This window comes from Manacus vitellinus, unplaced genomic scaffold (genome assembly GCF_001715985.3).
Source record: "Manacus vitellinus isolate BGI_N305 unplaced genomic scaffold, ASM171598v3 scaffold_6_pilon, whole genome shotgun sequence".
Lineage (NCBI taxonomy): Eukaryota > Metazoa > Chordata > Aves > Passeriformes > Pipridae > Manacus > Manacus vitellinus.
Window position 1 is genome coordinate 9427312 of NW_021940750.1, and position 21082 is coordinate 9448393.

Consider the following 21082-nt stretch of genomic DNA (forward strand, 5'->3'; position numbering starts at 1 on the left):
TACCTTCAGCATTTGCTGCAACCTGAGTGAGTACCCCTTCGTGTGCAGGGCCAGGCTGGTGCCAGAGGCTCCTGAGCACTTTGGCTGTGAGCTGGCACCCTGGAGTGCCTGTATCTGCACTTGAATTGTACTGATAGTTACAGATATTCTCAGGACTGGATTTTAGAGGGGTTGGTGTCAAGGTTTGGATTGCTAAATCCTGTGGAAATTCCTATTTTAGCAGGGCTTGCTCAGACTTAATCCTTCAATATACAAAGCAGATAAATTAATGGTCACATGACATTGGGAGTAGGAAGAGGCAGGTTCTTTGTAAAGCCTCGTTAAAATATCTCTGTCTTGTCAGTGTGTACAGTGAGAACCCCATGGAGGCTTTTGTTGCATCTTTGGACATAATTGTCTCCCTTGCATGGCCTTCTGAGCTGGCCAGCTCGTGATTTCCTTGGCCAAGATATATGCATTTCAAAAACACCATACTGTGACGAAGGGTCCATTTCTGCCTGTCTTTACAGAGGCAGATAGTTTTTCCACACACAGGAAACCTTTTAACAGTTTAATGAGTGACTGCTGCTCCTCTGTTTAGGCTTAGCGCCGATACTCGGCCTGCAAGGTGTTGTGGCAATGGGGATATTTGATCAACTGCTATTATTATAATAAAAGCTATCCCTGACATAGCTGTAGGTAAAATCTCTCTTGGGAGCAGCATTTCCTGCTGACTCCATATAGAAGGCTTGGCAGAATGCCCTGTGCTTTACAGTTAGTTTTTGCTGGTAACAGAAAAATCCTCCTGCAGGGCTGTAGAGTCAACCCCCTAAAGCCCTTGACCCTGAATGTGTAATCTCCCTGGAGATCCAATGCACATGAAGAAATATAATCTTCTTGGAGCATCTGCTGTCTGTGTTGTGTTAAAATACGACAGGGATGCAACTGCCAAATCTCCAGCTCACTCATTGCAGAATCCTTTACAGGACAATAAAATACCCCAGCCTAATCTGAAAGAAGCTCTTGCGAACAAAAGAATCTCTCTCTATTGCTTTAAGGAGGGATATTTTATCACAGCTGCAGCCTGAGAGGTTTCTTTGGTATCTGACAGACATTTCACATGCTTTTGTGTCATGGGAAGGTAATAGCACACAACAGATGGGAAATGGAGCCATTTCAGGAGGTCACTGTAATGGCATCACGTGCGAATCCTTTGCCCACTGGGACCCGTATGGCACATGAGCTGCGCTGGGGAAGCCAGAAAGAGCTTTCCTACTCACACGGTGGCATTCAGCAAGGAGGCCTGGGAGGGCTGCCTTGGCAAATGGATCAGTCTGACAGATCAGCTTTCCCACTGGGAGTGAAAGGGAAGGAGAGGTGTCTCTTTTCACAGAAAACACAGAGAAAAGGGTGTTTCCTGTTTTTTCTTTATACATTTTTCTGAGCCAGTTGGAGGACTTGGTCTCTGCTCTGAAGACACAGGTGCAGGGAGCAGGAAAAAGTGAGTGCTTAAATACAGAACTAGCAAGGAAATAACATCAGTGTGGCTTGCCAATGATACTCTGATCTGCTCTTGTTTCAGTTTTCTGTATTTTTTTCAACATTGAAAACTCATCTCCTTGAAATCTGTTCTGACCTTGCTCTCAGTCTTGGTCTTCCCTTCCCCCACTTCTCCCTTTACTGCTGGTGTCCTCATTTCTCCTTTTGTACATATGACCCTTTCACTATGCAAGGATTAGTATCTTGCTCATAAATATGTGAAATAGATACGCAGATGATTTAATTTGCTGCGTTTTGTAGGGCTGGCAAGACAGACTAGCATGGGAAAAGGGCACATTCTAGCAGGTCAGCTGAAGAAAACATCTTGTGTACAGGAGGAGTAATGTGAAACAGGTATACGGAACACCAGCCCCAATCCAGCAGGGAGACCTCAAGGGGACAGGGACAAGGTGGTAAGACATAAAGGCCAGGCGAATATGGAAGAGCAGAAGACAAGGCCAAAGATGTCTCTGCCTCTCCCACTTGTTACATGTCTGCCAGGGAGAAAAGACAAAAGCAGGAAACATGAGAAGCCATATAGGACCAGAAATCCACCGTGGCTATGGGCAGTTTGAGTTGTTGGTAACTCATTCAGGAAGAGATGCCAGAGGAACTGAGAAAAATGCTGGTCTAGAGAGACAGTGGCAAGCTGGGAGGGAGGCAGAGGTCTGAGACATGGAGAGGAGATGGCAGTAAAAGCTGTGTAACTCGATGTGTGTGCCCAGATGGAGGACACAGCTGAGCTGAACAGGGATTCCCAAGGAGGAGGAGAGACAACAGAGTGGCTGTGAGAAAGTGACAATAAAGAGCTGGAGATAACTGTGCTGTGAAGCCCCAGTCAAGAAAAAAGTATCAAGTGGCAAAGATTAAGTCACCACATGTAAACCAGGAAATTGAGATGAACACCAAGGCCCTAACAGACAATAAGGCCTTGCCAGAAGGCAGCTGCTGAGGCAGAGAGGAAGGACAGGAAGGGCAATGGAAATTAAAGCAGAGAAATAGGGTTTAATAAACTATACATGACAGCAGCCAAGGCCAGGCTTACTGCTGGCTTTGCCGGCAGCTGTAAGGTCACAGGCAGCCTTGCTGGGACAGTGTAGTGGTAACACCACTTTCACCACAAGCTTCATGCTGAGTGCATGCCTCACTCTTGCCCAGAGATCAGTGGCCAGGACAACTGCAGCCTATGCTGGCGTTTGGAGGTGTTTGTGCTACTTTCAGCAGTCATGCTGCACAAAGCCCCACGATAAGCAAACTGTGGAGCACCGTGCTACATTTACTGCAAGATCAAGGGGCTGCTGTGCTTTGTCATCACACTTGTCAACCAGAATATCATTATCATTACCAGGCTAACTCCAATCAGCCTCTGCTGAAGAGCCAGTTGATCATCCAATAACATTAAAAATCTTTTTTGTTAGCGCATGCCAGCATCTGGCTTGTGTGTACACCTGTGTGTCATCTGAAGAGTAGTCTCAGGGAGGAGACTCCTAGTGTGCCGCTATGCTCCACTCCACTGGCGTCCCTGGCATGCTCAAGTGATTGGCATCAATTTGCCTTTCTGCATGATGCTGGCAGACAAGGCTGGATGGAAATGGACAACAGAGGTGCCTCTCGGACATTTTGGCCAAGCTGTTTTATTAGTGGAACAGAGCTGGGATGTTTACTCTTATCCTTGAAAATTTCAAGAAACTTTTTTTAATGCTTACTATGATATCATAGCAATTACAGATCCTGTTGGGGACATGCTCGCATCAATGTGACAACCAAAAAGCAAGGCCTGGCCTGGAGAATTTGCAACATGGCTAAGATTAGAGACAGCAGATAGGTATCAGTGGCCAAAAGATGGAGCAGCAGAAGAACAGGATGTCTAGGATCAGCATTGTAGCCTGGGTGGGAGGGAGTACTTTCGGTCGGTACTTTAGCTGAGGAAGAGGAGTGGATGGGGTGGCTTTGACAGGCTGCTCTCATTAGCAATAACAAAGTGCATACAGAGTGGAAGCCAAACCTTAGCAAAGACACCAGAAGGTCCCCAGGTGGTAACTCCCTTTCTTTTAAAGATGAAGCAGGATAGTATGACATGTTTGCCTTAGACATGGTCTGGAAGGTACAGCAAATGCACTGAACAGTAATGGCAAACTTGCTGCTATACTTGTGCCTGGAGGCAAGTGTGTAAAATGTTTTCTGCCTTCCAAAGCACCGATAACTGCAGCTGTTGTGGGCTTCAATGGAAGATACAGCTCATCAGCAATCATTTAACACAGCATTTGTATTAGAATTGCCCAAGGTGGGGTTCAGATAGGAGGCTTAGGATACCTGTCATTGCAGCATGGGTTTCTAGTGGAGGTAAAGCATGGAGAAGGACAGAATACCCCAAGGGAGATGACAGAGAAAGAGGAGCAATAGGAAGGGCTGCAGTATCAGATGAGAGGTCTGACAACAGAAACAGCATAATAGGTAAGATCTGCAGTAACTGCAACAACACAAGCTGGTTGAGCAGATGGTCACCTCAGTTTAGCCTTTAACATAGCTTGTTGTCCCTAGCAATATTTACCCAAAAGTACTCTACTGATGGAGATGGGATTATGTAACAGACAGAGGGAAATCAGTCCTATTTTATACAAGGCTGCCTATCGGCTCTGACAGTCCCTTCATGTACTGGCTTTAACTTGGGCAGAAAGAACAATGTGATCATTTCTGGGACTGCTTTAGATGGTGGAAACCAGGTAGCATTTTCCCCATTTCCCAACTTTCTTGGAACTTTATTAACTCACTCCTCAAATCTGGAAACTTGGTTGACAGGTAAAGCGTTAAACTCCCTGTCCCAGGACTGAAATGACCATCTGGGAACTGTCAGGACATTTTCATCAGCTCCATCAGTGCTGTGTCAGAATATTTTCATCAGCTCCTGGTCAGTGCTGTTTGGGGTTAATTCTGACCTACTTCACTAATTCTTCAGAAGTAAGAATTATTTCACTAGTTTGTGAAAAGCACTTAAAAGATCCTTCGGTGAAAAGTGAAAAATGGAGGCAAATACTGTTATTCTCATTCCCAAAATACTAGATACAGAACCACACTGAAACAGCAATATAGATGTTGCAAAGGGGATTAACCACAATGGAAAGTGAAATTCTGCACTGAAAAGTGTCCCATATTTGAAAGGCCAGAGATTACAAGCATATGCATATCTCAGCTCAGATATTTAATAAATATTGTCTCAACTGCATGTTTACGTATTTTTATTAAAGAGCAAATTGCTTGTATTTCCTCCTCTTTCTTCTGCACTATAGCATTAAAGCAGGACAGCATGCCACACAACAGTATAAACAAACAGCATCACCAGATACTTAAGGGTCTTTAGCTCCTGAATTGACTAAAGCATAAATACAAACTGACGTCAAGCATTTGGGATTACCATTTAAAAATTGGTATTTTCTGAGACACTAATGAAGGACATTCATGTCAGAAAATCCTGTGGCTACAAAAGGAGGAGTGAGCCACCCAGACTTCAGAGTAAGGAATCAAGGAGATAGTCTGCATCTCTTAAAATAAAAAACATGCCAGTTTGCTTTAGACCTGTGAGAAGTGCCAAATAGAATAGGGAAGAGCTTCTTCCAGCCTGTCCAGATCTTGAAGATTTGGGAATGCAGACATCACCATGAGTCCTTGCTCTGCCACCATTATCAGCAGCATTTTTATCACCCCCTCTACTCATCACAGTCCTTGTATGGTGGAAGCCCATCCTGGCTGTGCACTGGAGCTGTACAGCACACCCCGTGCAATGCAGTGTGCAGCTGTGTGATGCTAGTGACATGCTCCAGAGCTCCAACAATTCACTTTCCACAGCTGGTCTCCAGGGTCTCAATTAAGTAGCTGAAACTTTAAACAAGTAAGATCACAAGCAGTGATGAAACTTATATAGGATCTCAGTCTTTCTCCCTCTTAAGCATGGAATTAAGAGTACATTCTATAAGGCAAAATGCATTCCTGAGTAGGCATTTGTACTAATTCAGGTGCTGAAGTGGTATAGGCAAATGGCAGCACACCCTGAGGACCAAGGTATTCTGCTTTTCAGCATGATTAACCAAGCAGGATGGAGCACAGCGCTGTATGGCTTTTAGTACCTATACTGGCTTAATGAGCATTAGCTTTGCATATCCCTACGTGATGTATTTTGACACAAAATTGTAAGTTGGGAAGTGCCCAAAGAGAAAGAAGACTAGAGATTTAAAGCATTCCTTCTACTTCAGACTAAGTTCAAGCAATCATACACTTTGGGGCAAGCAGACAACACTTGAGTTGCTGCAGGTAGTGAAGATCTCAGTGGGAAAGCACAACTGTGTATTTGAAGAAGTGGTGCCCTTGGACACAAAATAACCAGTGCATCCCTAGCCCCTCCCTAGGACTTCTATCAAAACAGCACTTTTTCCTTTGGCATCTGTGCTAGCTGCCCAGGGCCAAAAGCAGAGCAGGTACTGGAGGCACCATCTGCTTCTGTAACTTCACTCTTGTTCACAAAGCAGCGAAATAAGTAGCCAAACCCTTGATGGAGCAAATCTTTGCCATCTTAGAAGTAAGCCATTCCACATGGTACAGATTCACTGTCAGACCTGTGGGAGACTTGCTAGTGATGAGCCAGAAGACCAGCGCCTTGCAGCTCTTAAAATCAGTGTTCCCCTGCCCAAGTGGAAATAGACCTGTGTTAGCTTAAAACCTTGAGTGGTGCCAAGGCCCCCCAGTAGCAGCAGAGCTTGCTCTGTTCCCTAGGGCAGAAGGTGAAAGGAAGAGAAAGTCCCTTCCCGAGTGGCTGGCTCAGGACACTGCAAGGGGCATAAGGGAAGACAGATTCAAGTGAAGGCCATTTGCCAAAGAAGGACAACACTCATCCATTCTCACCTGCTGTGTGATCCGACCTGGTCATTAGGTGCCAAAGCAGCTGGGTGAGGTGATGCATATTACTAAGAGCTTCTGGTTTAGCAAGGAGCTGGACCAGAAGATAAATTTCCTTCTACAACAGGGGATGGACCACAGAGGGATTTGGTAGCTGCTGATGTGCTGGAAGGAAGGGGAAGAGAGTAGTGCCCCCTTCAGGTGGTTCAGCTGCAGTTTGCAGGCAGAAGGACTGGAGGAAAAGAACTCAGGTCTGCAAGCCTCCCCCTTGAATACAGGGCATATTGCATGTATTCAGGGCCTAGGATAAACTAAAATAGAAAAACATTTGGTTTCAGTTCACCTCTTAGTGGTGGCTCATGTTTTATTTACAGAAAGGGCAGAAGTTTCTGTAAGCAAAGAAATCCCCTTTCTTTCTGTGCAGGTTTTAGAAAACCAGTCAGCAGCAGAGCAATGCTACTGAACACAAGACTTCAGTCACCTGCCTCCTAATTTTCAAAACAGCTAAAGCCCTGCAGTCTTTTTTACCTTTTATAGTCACAGGACTAGTCAAGCAAACCCTTGATTGGATTATTCTCCTTTAATTACAAAATGCACTCAGACCAAAGACGCAATAGTACCTGGTACATATGTACACATTTCCCTCAATTATAACACCAAAGACCAAAATGCCATCTGGTCCTGCTGTAAATCAAACATTTCCCTCTGGCAAGATATTTGGAGTATGAATAGACATCACAGTAATGCTTGAACTGCCTCTTCTGTGCAGGACACCAGACTCTGTATTTATTTATCATGTACTTTGAGATCCTTTAGGGTGGACCATACAAGAGATAAGCAAGAGAACAGATGTGAAACTGGAACCCTGGGGTAATTGGAGTCCATATCCCACCACCCCCTGGAAAAGAAAGGCAGAGATGGGTCACTCTCTCCTTGCTGCAGTTAGGACAAGGTAGATAAATCACAAGGTTTTTTTATTGCTGGTGAACTCAAAACAGGCAACTTTAATCTACTGAGGAAGATACACATACAACAAATGTTAGGCCTTGTGCGTTTTTTTTCTTCTTAATGTAAATGTCTCTTCAACTTCAGTCCAGCTCTGAAGCTCTCACTGAGCTGCCGCCAAAATCCTGGTAATGTGCTCTGGGCACTTCTGCAAGGTGTTGTAAGAAGCATCACATGTATTAAAAAGGGAAATTTTGCAGAAAAGACGAAGCTCTGACTGCAGCCATGTTGCTCAGAACGGAGAAGTCTGGCTAATCCTGCTGCATTAGGTATGTGGTGTTATACATAATTAATTGTTTAAGAATTTGACGGGTCCTTTTCTGTTTCTGGTGTGCAAGCTGCAAGTAAAGTGCACTTCTGGGTATAAATTACCACTCTATAAAGATGCAATAGCTGGGTGGTACACATCAGACATCAGTGGAAAGCAGACAAAACAGTTGTTACAATGACACAGGCAATAAGGATAATGCTCTAGATACTAGATGCTGCTGGGAAACCCCTCCATATTTTGAGCATCTAAATATTACCCCACTGAGCAAAACCAGTGGCATTTAGTTGGGACCTTCTAAAGTACAGACAATAACAGACACATAGCTGTTACTGTGTACCAGGTTAGCTCTGTGGACAGCCACTCCTCCAAACCACACTGCTAACTCCTTTTAACTTTTCTAAAGTTTTCTAACAGCTAAGGAGAAAGCAGGGATCCTAAGGATGTTTCTATGAGGCTGAGGGTTTTACATGATGTGGGGGTGATGTAGGAGGCAGCACAACACCACACTTAAGCTATGCTATGAGAGGACAACCCAGCTTTAGACACTGTGTTTGATAACCTTGACAGAACCAGGGCCAAAATGGTGAGATCCCACTCTCATCTGCACCTTGCAATTCTTGTTCTGCTCCAGTACAGCTCATCTACATTATCCCATGCACAAATCTCTTTTTTTAACTCCATGTACAGTGTCAGGTGACTATTTTGCCTGGGTCTGTATGCCTGAGACCAACAAGGCTGACAAACTACATACTATTCTTGTTTCATAATACTGGTATCACAGCATCAGAAGAACTATCTGTTCAGTGTTTGTTCTCTTTTAATTTAATGAACTATAAAAAGGAGACTCTAAATATCCACCTAAGTATTCTCAGTGCTTCAGGAGATATTGCATACCCAGGGCAGATTTGATTAACTCCTTGCACCACTGCTTTCCTGTGTCCATTGCCAGCAATGGATGCCACATGAGAAAGGGGAGGGGAGGAATAAAATAATTGCTCTGTGTGTGATACAAAACAGGATTAACACTGCCTTCATAAGAGCAGAACCAAGAAACAATTCAACTCACAGGGCCAACAGTGCTTTTCCTCTCAGGAATGGCTGCCACAGGGCAAGAAGCAGGTTCACAGCTGAGCACCCCCTACCAGAGACAAGGGACCTACACAGAAATAGCCCAACTACTTCCAAAACAAGAGTGGAATCCCACAACACATTTGCATTTCAAGCCAAATTGATCCCTGGTACAGCTCTGCTGACTATGGTGGAAGAACACAAAAAATTAATCTGGCCTTACAGGGCAACTACAGAAACCTTCCCCATAACACAGCTCAGGAGTGAGACATCTGACAGCTGGAAGCTCTGTGTTTGTTGCCAACTTCAAAAGCCAAGACTTGCCTGAGTAAACTGTGAACTTTTGGCTGCCACTATCAAAAACCTTCCCTGTACCACAATTGTCCTTGTACTCCACAGGTGTTCCCAATAGATTAAATTTCAAACTGTCCCCAGTGCAGGTAGTTCCACAGTGAAGCCACAGCACTCCCTTCTGTTCCACCTCTCTACTGCTGCTCTTTTACCCTAACTCAAAGTCTCATTCAAGCAGACCATGAAGAATTAAGTGCTCTTCAGAGAAGGGTTTTTTGCTTTCTTTTTTTTTTTAATAAATGTATCAGGCAGCATGGTATATCTCTTGCTGCCTCCAATTATTGTCATGACAATATGGTTGTGGTTTTTTAAAGCAGAATTTGGGAAGAAAAAGCAAATCCACGTGATACACTGAGGAGAAAACTGGGCAGAACTGAGCCAAGGCCTGCCAGTGCTGAAGGGACATGAGAGTCAGTGCTAGAGGACCAAATCCCAGATACATTAGCCACAGGAAGGTTTTGACCTCCAAATACAATAGGCTGCAGCCAGAATAAGTCACCGACATTACCAGAAACAGAGAAATCCCTGGAAAGGAAGGCAGAAAACTCTTGTGGCCTGTATAGTCTCTACAAGGTTTGCATGGATGAGATGGGAGCTGGAATCTGAAGCAGACTGTTAGGCAAGGTCTACTTTGGGAGTACAGAGGAGATGGGAAGACTTGCACTATTTCTTGCGCCTTTTGCCAAGATTCAGATTGCACAGATTATGGTAAAATTCACTTGGCAAAAAAGACCTTCATTAAAAAAAAAAAAAAGAAAAAAAAGAAAAAAAGAAAAAATTTCTAGTAAGTATCAGGACTGAGATTTCAAAAAGTACAAGATCTGTATAAATTCAGCAAGATGTCCAGCACCAGATTATTTCATGGTGCAAAAAAGAACCTGGGGAGAGGCCAATGGGACCTGGCAAGGGTAACACCATCTACCTCCCCAGCAGACTGCCAGTCTTAGGTTCTTCACAACAGCAGATGGATTTTCCTTGTTCCTGCAGCATCTCAGGTCCCACAGGAGGTATTGGTTGCAAGCAAGCACCTGAATATTGCCTAATGGAGTAAGCCAATCACTAACTCAGCTGGCGTGTCCATGACCATCAAATAATTAGGTGTTTTTCTTTTTGGATGCATTTCCACCGTAGCATCTCTTTTTCTTCTTTCTCCACGTTAAAGTGTAAGCAAAAGGACTGCTTTCATCTGTAATAAGTTAAAATCAGAAATGACCTAACTAACAGGTAACTGATATTGGTCCTTGGAGCCCAAAGAGTAAAATCCATAGAAAATCTACTGGTTCCATTTTTTCTGGTATATCCCATGCACACCCCCATTAGAAAAATGGGGTTTATGAATCTTATCATACAGCAAGGAGCAGTACCTCGGAGCCAGAGCTGACAGTCCGTGCTAGCGGTCTGGGCTCTCCCAGACTGCTAAGTGTGATTCTAAGTCACTGCTCAATCTGTCTTCACGTGGCCATTGGCCAAGGCAACGGGGGCGGTGGGAGCCCCCGGCTCAGCAGTCTCATCAAATCGTAAGCGCAGGGTGTTTCTGATCACCAGCTGTTCCATGATGAAAGAAGCACAAAACCATGGGATGGCATATTCCAGAGTGATCAGGCCCATGAAGTCAAAATCAAACTGGGAATAGTCCCATGGGCAGGCATTGAACTGGCGTAGGATGAGGCCAGTGGTGAACTCCCAGAGGTATGTCCAAAGTGTGTAAATGAAGCAGCGCACTAAAATGTTACACTTGTCTTTGAGATATAGATACATCTTCTCCACAATAAGGATGGAGGTGCCATAGATGAATAGTGCCCACACACTGGTAACACCTGGGAACTTCCAGTTGAAGTTGACCACAAACTCCCAGGCAGCTGTGAACATCACCTCACAGAAATAGCCATGGATGGCATAGAGGTACCATCGGGAGAAAGCGGTCAGAGGTTCTGCCGCAGCCATTCTTCTGCACTCACCTCAGCAGCACTCTGAAATGAAGAGGGAGAGAGAGAGAGAGGAGTCAACAAGGGTGTCACAAGTCCTTATCCCCAGATGGCAACACAGAAACTCATAACACCCACAAAGGATAAATATGAGAAATAAGTGAATTTTAAATTGTCTAATTTTTACCACAGCACATTTTAAGTCCTGGGGAAAAGTGGCACTTTAAAAGACTCCATGACTTAGAATGGGCCTGAACAACGTAAACTGCTCTGCCTGAGAAACAGGATGCCACTGGTATCGCATTGGTGATAAGGACAGAGTTGATAGGTACAGGGTCTTTATCAGGAGTGAGGCTGCCAAAGAATTTACTGGTTGCAAGTCAGTAGAAAAACAGTCATCTCACAAGGAGCACACACCACCTGTTTGCTCTTTTCAAGAAACAGCACTGTCCCTTACTTTTCTGATTCTAATATGGAATAGATTAGATGAACACAACATTGAAAACCTGGGCCTTTCCAGCTGTCACCTACAGTCTCTATACCCAAAATGTTTGCTGTAGTGAAAAACACAGCTGTGATGGGAGCTACAGCAAGGGAACTGGAGGGGTAAATTTCAGAGATTTTACACCTTCAGACACCACATCTTGCACTCGTTATTCAGCTGAACTTTTATTTTGTCTGTTGAAGAACTCATGCACTGTATGGCTAGCCTTTGGAAAATAATTTTCTTATGGTGTCAGACTGCCTGATACCAAGTCAAAAAGCACAGGACAGCCATTGAAATCCATTTAGATTTGGCTTCAGGATGCAAAACACAAAGGAGGAGAAAAAAAAAAAGAACAGCTGAGCCTAGATAGAGGTAGTCATGATAAACAGGAAATGAGAACAAACTCTAATTGTGTATACAGGAAGAAATTTGGTGAAGAGGTTTTGAAAAGGCACAGTTTGCTTATGACTGAACTGTTTCAGCACAATTAGTTTTACTTTTTGTAGAGATTTACAAGTCTGCCATGGTACAGTCACTGACACAAGGTGATTATAAGCATTATTTTACTGAAGCCTTACAGATTTACATTACAGGGTGAATTTGCCCTCTTTCATTCTTAGAAACTTATGCTTTCAAGTTGAGTTTCTCTTGACTCTTTATCAGGTACTATTTAACTTGGTTCTGCACTTGTCAGTTCTGTGGCACAATGTGCTAGGAAAGGACCACATTAACTTTATGTGCAGTCATTCCATGCCATCTGGAAAGAGACTGTTCCCACCCTGCCCTGTAAACACAGTGCCCCTCTGAACAAAGTATTAACATGCAGTATGATTGGAATTCTAATAGGAGATGAAATAAGAGAAACTTCTATAAGGGAAAAAGGAACTATAATAACAAACATAAAGAAGACACGCACAGGGGAATACTGAAAATGGAAAGGACAGAGCTGTATCCACGACCTGTTCACTCCTCTCTTAAATGGACACACAGCCAACATGGCAGTTCATGTGAGGTGGGTGCTTGAACAAAGACCCATTTTCTAATGGCACAATCCATTTTACACAGGACACTGAGACATCATCAGATGTTACAGATATAGGTCAACAGCACAGTGTCAATTTGGAGGTGAAAGACTAAAGAATCGCTGAGGATTCCCTCATGTCTCCTAACAGTTCAGTTCCAAGAGACCCTGCAAAACAGCAGAGGAGGTAGCACATGAGAAATATAGAGGAGGTGTATCTCCACATAGTCCACAAGAAGCTGATGCGTAAGGGCACTGCCAACTCAGGAGAATGAGTTGTCAGTGTAATGTTAGTTGGTTAGTTTTGCCAGCACAGTTGTTAAGCTTAGGAGTTTGAATACTCATATCCTTCCTCCATTCTCACATAATTTCAAGAACAAATCAAAAGTGAGAGGTACAGAACTAAAGGAAAGCAGTAAGAAGGCGCCGTGGTTTAACACCAGCCAGCAACTAAGTGCTACACAACCACTCACTCACTGCTCTGCAATGAGATGGGTAAGAGAATCAGAGGAAAAAAACAGTGAAACTCATGGGTTGAGATAAGAACAGTTTAATAATTCAAACAAAGTAAAATGTAATAATAATGTAATACATAATGTCATTCTCCATAGAAAAAAATTATTGTAAAGATTTCACCAAGCTGCCAAGGGATTGTATAGTTTTTCTCTCTTTTCTATAAGGCTTTCTAACTTTTCTGCTTGTGGTCCTTAGTCCTTGTACTTCCCTCTACAGCCTTACATGAAATGTATTTGAACTGTTAGCTGGGAGCATTCACAGCATGCAGTGCTATCTCTGTAAGATTTTCCTTGTAATTTTGAAAATCTCTTCACAAAGTTGAATCAGATACGCAGAAGGTCCTTCCATCTCAGTCCCTCCCTTCCTATTCCAAGGATCACCTCACCAATTATTTCCATTGCCTTACACCTCCCTACAAAAGCCAAAGACTCACAGAAACATAGTCAACAATCCACATCTGGTTCTACCCTACATTATTTCCTCCATTCAAAGAAGATTTCTCTCTGCTAGTTCTATACCATATACTTAATAAAAATCTATTTATTCTCTGTTTCTTTTTTACTACTTGAAAAATATCTAGTCACTACACTAGAAGTCTAGTAACTGAGTCTAGATCAGGTCTGGGACATCTACAGTAAAAATTAACCAATTGCAAAGACCACTGTTGACTTCTTTTGAATTCCATGGCTTTCACCACAACTGCAAAGAGGCAAACATAAATGCACTGGCACTGTCTCAATATTTGCCTTCTGTCATGTGCCCAGTTGGCCCAATTCCGATGGTAATTACTTCTTACAATATGCTTGAAAGAGTCCTCACAGGCATCCTGGTGATTAAAAGCATCCCAAGAAAGGGCAGATGCCAAACTGTGGCAGTCCAAACATAAAATGGTTCCACTGTGCTAGGCACTAAGCAAATCCACAAATCACAGTTCCTCCTGTAAAATATTTCATCCAAAATAAAACAAAAAGTACATAGTAAGACACAAAAGGGAATGGAGGATACACTTAGGAGGGCTACCACAAGCCACAGCACATCACTGCATAAGCTGGGGACTATACAATTTAATGGTTACAAGTCACTTGAGTATTTACAAAACAATTAAAACTGCAGCTTTTCCAAAGCATCTTATTTCCCAGCCACACCAAACTGTTTGGTGTCTGGGTAGGCAATACTGCATTAGAAGGTCTCACGAGGGATGTAAAGGAGAAAAGTGTAGTCTATTGGGCAGCAATTCATGATAAAAGGATCAAGCTGAAAAGCAGTTGCATGACATTTACTGGGAGAAGCATCCAAACAGAAGGCCAAGACTGGATTCAGTAAGAAATGCAGATTTGTGAAAAGCCTCAAGTAGATAATTGAACTTGGTGACGCAAGACTTTTAATGCAGTGACAGTAATACAGACCAAAAGGCCCTGAATGTATGATCGTTATTCAGTCTCCTGAGGAAAACAAATGACATTTATCACTGAGGTACTTAGAGTGGGATGGGCAACGGCTTCCTGAAAACCAGAAACACAGCTGCCACCTACGCAATTGTCTCAGCAGAGAGCAAACAAGTCAAGAAGACTGCACGTGGATGGCCGTGCTTGCACTGAGGCTTCTCACTGCTGCTTTGGGGAAAATAGGGAGATTCTAAATTCAAAATTTTGAAAATGCTTTCCATCATCAGCAAATTATATTTTAAATAGCTAAAGTAGAAATAGATCCTCTAATCTGATGTTATCAGGAAGCCTGAGCTAGCACAAAATTTTTCCCTCTTTCTCTAGGAGGACCTTCTTTTCTAGCTTGCTCAGAGAAGAAAAAGGAAACTCTATGGAAACCACACACGGGCCATCTCTGAGGAACATGCAGTCCTTCCCCCAGTTGCCCTGTCTGTGTGGATAGCTCTGCTGGCAACAAAGGGGCCAAGAGTCCCCTCCATCTACAGAAAACAAGCACAGGCCTAACAGGGGGAAGTATATGAAGGACTGAGTTCATCCAAGAAATCTGGTTCAGAGGATGAAGTCGCAGAGTGCCTCCTCAGCAGTTCACTGATGACAAAAAGCTGGTAAGAGTGGGTGATCCCCCAGAGTACTGTGCAGCCCTTCAAAAGGACCTTGACAGGTTCAAGAGATAGGCAGAGTACTGTCTGAAATTCAACAAAGGCAAATGCAGGGTCCTGCACCTGAAGAAGAATAACCCCATGCAAGGACAAGAAGCAACAGACAAACTGATGCACAGGAAGTTCCACCTGAACATGAAGAAGAACGTTACTGTTTGAGTGACTGTGCACAGGAAGAGATTGCCCAGAGAAGTTGTGGAGTCTTCCTCACTAGAGACACTCAACATGTCTGGACACCATCCTGTGCAATGTGCTCTAGGATGACCCTGCTTGAGCAGCAAGGTTGGACCAGATGACCCACTGTGGTCCCTTCCAACCTTACCCACTCTGTGATTCTGTGATCAGGGCAGGAGTTTGACTTATGGAGGTAAGAAAATAATACTGTAACAGCATCAAGATTACATTTTATATTTTAGAATTTCAACTCTGAAATAGATATTAACAATCCCCTAGGTTGAGGTAAGATACAGATAAGCCTGATGCACCAGACCAAGCAAGGAGAAAGGACTAACATTCCAGACTGCCCCACTTCACATGTTAGACCCTTCTGTGCAAGGGGAAGCACCTCCATACTCACATTTGGGTTTGCAGGTGATGCAGCCCAGGCAGGCAAGAGGGAAGTGATTCAAAAATGGGCTGATGGTAGACCAAGAAATAACGGCAGATTTGTCTCACACAAGCACTGCAGGGGAGACATCAGTGGATGTTGTATTCATGCCTGATTAAATTCTTGAGCGATGCCTGGCTCATTTTTTCCCAAGCTCTCCTTTGCAGCGGCTTTCTGCCCATTTCCCTGCTACCAAGCCAAACTGCTTAAAAAAGTCTCTCACAGATTGTCTTTATTCCCTCTAATCCAGCAGAACTATTTAGACTCACAGCCTCTGGATGGGTGTAATGAGACTCATCAAGAAACTCTGAATTAACTCTGAAGTGCCAATAAAAGAAAAACACAAACAAAAAACCTCCATGAGACAATTCCCCTTCTTAGTGATGTCCTGAGGCTATAAGTTCTGTCAGCTACTTGATCCATCACAGGTGAACTTGAACTACTGCTTCAAGTTCCTTACTTGTAGTGCCTAGTTATTTCTGGAAGTTAAAAAATTAGGGCACAGTATTATTTTACAAATTCATATTTGAAGTATTTAGTTCCATAGCATGCATGTTCGTATTTCTAAGAAATGCCTTACATACATCTATAACCCTATTTACATGTCATAATTACTTTGAAATTTGAGCAAGTAACTGCAAAGGAGGTACATATGTAGTAGGATACTTTCCAAATGACAGGACTGTGAGCAGCAGACAGTGCTGAAGTAAAGGGCACCTGCCACTCCCTGCCCATAAGCTCTACTTGTATTCTCCTGCCTCAGACCCTTATTACCCAAACAGTACTTATGTAAAACTAACCGTTCTTCATGACTTTTAATTACTTTCATTGGCATATCATTGTAGCTACTGTGTTCTTCCTTAAGACTGGGAGAATCAGATGCATATCTGCTTTTATGCTTTAGTAAAGATTACAGTAGATACAAGGATGTTTTGGTGCAAATTGACACGCATTTTTGGGTAATACCTTTTTAAATTTAATTCTTCTTATTTTGTCTTTTTCCTGTGAGTAAACACCAAATAAGCATGCCTTTGCAACCATGGGCAACATTCAATGAATATGCTGCAAACCTGGCTTAAACATTTTCATAGAAAACCTCACTCAAGCCCCTAGGAGTGAAGATTTACAGAATGCTAAATGTGTACAGAACACTAAGTGCTAGATTTGGCCGCAAGACATTAGTTCATCAGTGTTTAAAGATTTATACAGTAAAGTCTTAGTGGTACTTATGTGCTGAAGTCATAACTCTGAGGAGATATTCATCCTTCAGATAACTAAGAGCCTCAATTAACTGTGGCTCAGAAAACAGAATTTCAACCGTACTGAAGTGTGGAATAGTTCCAGCAGATCGATTAATCAAGCCCTGCAATGAAGATAAAAGCATTCCACAGACGTCTCCAAATACAGACTCTCAGTGCTTTCAGGATGGATCTTGAGCCCTGGGATTTTGGTCAGTTCTGAATGTACTAGTCATCTGTTTTTGCTGCTTCTCTGTCTGGACTCTACCTCCATCAGGATGCACATTGTATCCCTTCCAGGTACTGTCGGTAAGAAAGCACAGTCTATTTCTTATCTGCATTTTCCCCTCATTTTGTCTCTTTCCCATAGAAGGCACATCATTTCCCTGCCACTCCTTGTTTCCTTGCCCAATTCACTCCATACCTGCAGGCAGCCTCTGATCCCCGTCTATCTTTCAAATCTGTTCCAAAGAGAATTGGAATACAGTAAAAAAGAATGACGACAAAAGGAGATTAAATTAATCCAATTACCAGACTAAGCCAAAGGGATGGGGAAGCGTAGTTCTTACCGGTAATGCCTGTGTGTGGGCTGCCCAGAAGCACCATTTCATAATGGGAAGGAGAAAGGTAGGGTTTTCTTGGGACAGAGTTTAGGGGGGGAGCTTTTCAGAGAACAAAGAGAAAAGATGAAGGCATTGTTTGTTTAAAGAACAGTTTTCCAACTAATGTGATCTCATGAATGGCATCTGAAGTGCAGAAGGTGGAGATTTCCCATGGCCTGCCTCACACAAAGCATCATGTTACCCAAACACACTTACCCACAGTGACCACTCCAACCTGAGAACAAATTAAGACAGCACCTCTTTACTTACAGTGACCAAGAGGGATGTTTCCTTTGATCCTGATGAAAGTTAAGACTCCCAAGAGTCACGCAAGTAGCAGACTTGAAAGACAAATCTATGAAAAATGACTGAGTCCAAACTTTACATCTAGAAGTATTAACCCCAAATCACCCCAGCATCTCTTTCAAGTAAGGTCATGTCCTTCTCCAAGCCTGTCGCTGTAACTGTTGTACCTTACCTGCTGCCCTTCCCTATTTGGAAAAGTTGCCCTGAGTTCCCAGCATTTGCTGATACTACAGTTCTCAAAGAAGCAAGTGTCCAGCAAGGGCCCAAAGCAGAGACTTTGAAGCCAGGACCCTGCTGTAGGAGCAGGCAGAGCTCTCCATTACCACTGTAGAGGAGGGAGCCAGCATTATAGAAGTTTCTCCCACTAGTGCCCATCAATTAGCATAGCATGGGTATTAATCATGCTATCACTGGCTTGCACAGTATGTCATCAGCAGTGGAAATATATTGTATGTGCAAATAAATTAGCGCTGAGTTTTGTACTCTATTGTTCAGATTTATTTCAATTCAGAAAAAACAAGCAGCAGCCTGTAAGCACATCAGTTGGGTAAATCTGTCTTCGTAGACTAGTCAAGTTTCTCTGGCCTGAATAACAAGTCAACAAAAACTTGGGTTTTCAGGCCTAGGTCCTACACAGCAAAAATACCGCCTCCACTGTGTTGGGTACTTCCATTGTTATTTACATCTTTGCAAAAGAAGGCTTACATTTTTAGCACTGTTATTTCCTCAAGGTGTCAGAAAGTTTAGCATTCAGGTTACAAACACAAAGACAACATCTTCATGTTTTATGCACACCTGTCATTTTTCTCTTTTGTAAATCTGAAGCATCAGATCTGCCATAAACCCCTAATGTTCAGCTGCTTATGAGTCCCCTTTGAGTCAGATTCATTAATCTGATTATGTGCTGTGTGTCCCAAGAAGGAAGCACAAGAGCTTTCCCACAGGGGAATGTGACTGAAACTCAGTCTTCTGAAAGGTGGCAAGTTGAACACTCACAAGTTTTTTTTAAAAAAGCAATAACTCAACATTTGTGCCCCACACAGAACTGGTATTTGCTAGGATATTTCTCCCTGCCATTCAAGGAAGCTTCTTATCTCTTCAGACATTGATTTCTTAACTCAGCATTGGTCCATAAGCTTTTACTGCTGCATCCTACAGCTTCCTCTTTTTCTAATCAGTCAGCTTATGAAGGTAACGTTCCAGGAGTGTTTCCCAGTGCTGTTCTTCCAGCTGTAACACGTGCTCCTGGCTGCAGCTTCGTGCACTCCAGCTAATGAGCCAGGCAGCTGGGTCATAAGGATGCCCCATATCTCCTCTGAGCTGATGTCACCTTGGTTCTTTTCCAACTCTTTCTGAGCTTCTTACTACCTCTCTCCCAAATCACAGAACTGGACTGTTCTCTGACGCTCTGGTTTGCACTACACCACAGATAACTGCTTTAATGAAGGCAAATCAAACTGCTACATCCACATAATTTTAATTCTATCCACAGATGTACAAATGTATAAAGATATAGAGACAACTTTATACGTTGTCTTTATTGATTGGCTGATTTGCCGATTTGCCCTCTCTTCCCCTCTACTTGAAGGGGATACATTTTTTTCCCTATAATTGCTTCTGACTTTTTTCATTTTTGTGCTGAGGTGACATCTTACAAACACTACAACCACTACTACTGGATTTAGATTCCTACCTTCAGCCTACCAATTATGTATCACAACTTTACAGAGTATGCTCACTTCCAGCCTTTACAGAGCCCCTCTGAAAGTGGATCCATTTAATATTATGTTTATAACCTTCTTTCACATTTCCTTTTGTGACTGCAGTGTGTCCAAATGACCATGACCTACCAAACAGTCTCCACAATAAAACCAACAGATTCATTGCTCCAATACAGGAAAGCATTTTCAAAACTTATCTGTATTTATTAGTCTACATAAGTGTAAGACTTTGGGTTCCTTAAGACAGAAAAGTCAATATGTATGTGCAGAGTTGCTTCAGACTATTCTAAATGCCTGAAGTCCAGGAATTTACCTGTAATAGTACAGCGAGCCCAGATCATGAAATAACACAATATCACAGCTTTGGACTGCTATATAGATCGCTCACTTTATGGCTGAGACCCCACTCCTATTCAACCCTTTTCTCAGATCCTACATATTCAGCCTTCTAAAAAATTCTAAATCTAAACCATCTCTTGTGAGTAACAGCTAACATGCATCTGCTTCAGGACTCATGGAATTTAACTGCATCATGTTAATACCACTTACTTGCTAAACACCTGAAAAGGAATTAAGCTTCCACCTTAGAAAAGAAAATCCTTAAGAACTGCTAACTCTAATCCTAAACTCAGCAAGGAGGTAAAAATACCACTCACCTCTTCACTTAATTGTCAATCTGCACAGAAGACATTTACCACACACAGAGCTACTGCAGTAGAAGGCAGAGCAATTTTCTTGCTTGGGTCTTAAGATTACTGCCATATTTGTGGGGCTTCTATAGGACCCAGTGAGCCAAAGCACAGAAAGAGAGAAAAAGCTGGCAAGAATTTATTTGGGAAAAGCTTTGCAAGAACCTTGCCTTGAGAACAGAATATGGAATTAAAAGAAGTAGGATACAAAGACCTTGGAGTATTTGTAGAATAGAGGGAAACACAGAAGAACGGACAAGTAAAATTTTAAGTGTATTAGTAGCAGAAGACTAGTAGGGGCTAGATATCAGGGAAGTAAACTCATCACTGTTTCCTAATCATTAACATCACCTAAGAAGATAATAATGAAGATCCATAGATTTACACAGCTACTACAGTGACAAGATAAAATCTGGATACATCATTCCATATTTCTTCTGGCGAAAAACCCCAGTTTAACAGACTCCTTCAAACCAGCCTGGCTGGGAACCTTAACAGGGATAGAAAATGGCCTGGAAAAGGGAGGTTATTTTCCCCTCATTATTAAGCTGCTGATCAATCGCTGAGAAGGGGTAACATTCAGGTATGGGCAAGACATCTGAAGTCAAGAGATCGGGAAGGCACCTAAAAACTCTCTCTGTGGCCAAATATGGCAATAGACTCAGGAAAGTTACATCAGAGCAGATGTAACACATCACCTTCCTCACCAGTGTTTGTAGAATCAGTGCAGCTGGAAAAAACAATCAGTTTTGCTCAGTGGCAAGGT

At 42.8% G+C, this 21082-nt stretch overlaps 1 protein-coding gene across 5 annotated transcripts in view; it reads right to left on the reverse strand.

Annotated features, from left to right (window-relative positions):
- Nucleotides 1-7362: 7362 nt before the first annotated feature.
- TMEM229B (transmembrane protein 229B) overlaps nucleotides 7363-21082 on the reverse strand; it is a 32357-nt gene continuing 18637 nt past the window's right edge. For all 5 annotated transcript variants that reach the window (XM_018082860.3, XM_018082858.3, XM_008927042.2 and 2 more), the window contains one exon: nucleotides 7363-11070. In XM_018082860.3, the coding sequence (XP_017938349.1) occupies nucleotides 10541-11044 (504 nt within the window). In that variant the 5' untranslated portion in view covers nucleotides 11045-11070 and the 3' untranslated portion in view covers nucleotides 7363-10540. The remainder of the gene's footprint in view (nucleotides 11071-21082) is intronic.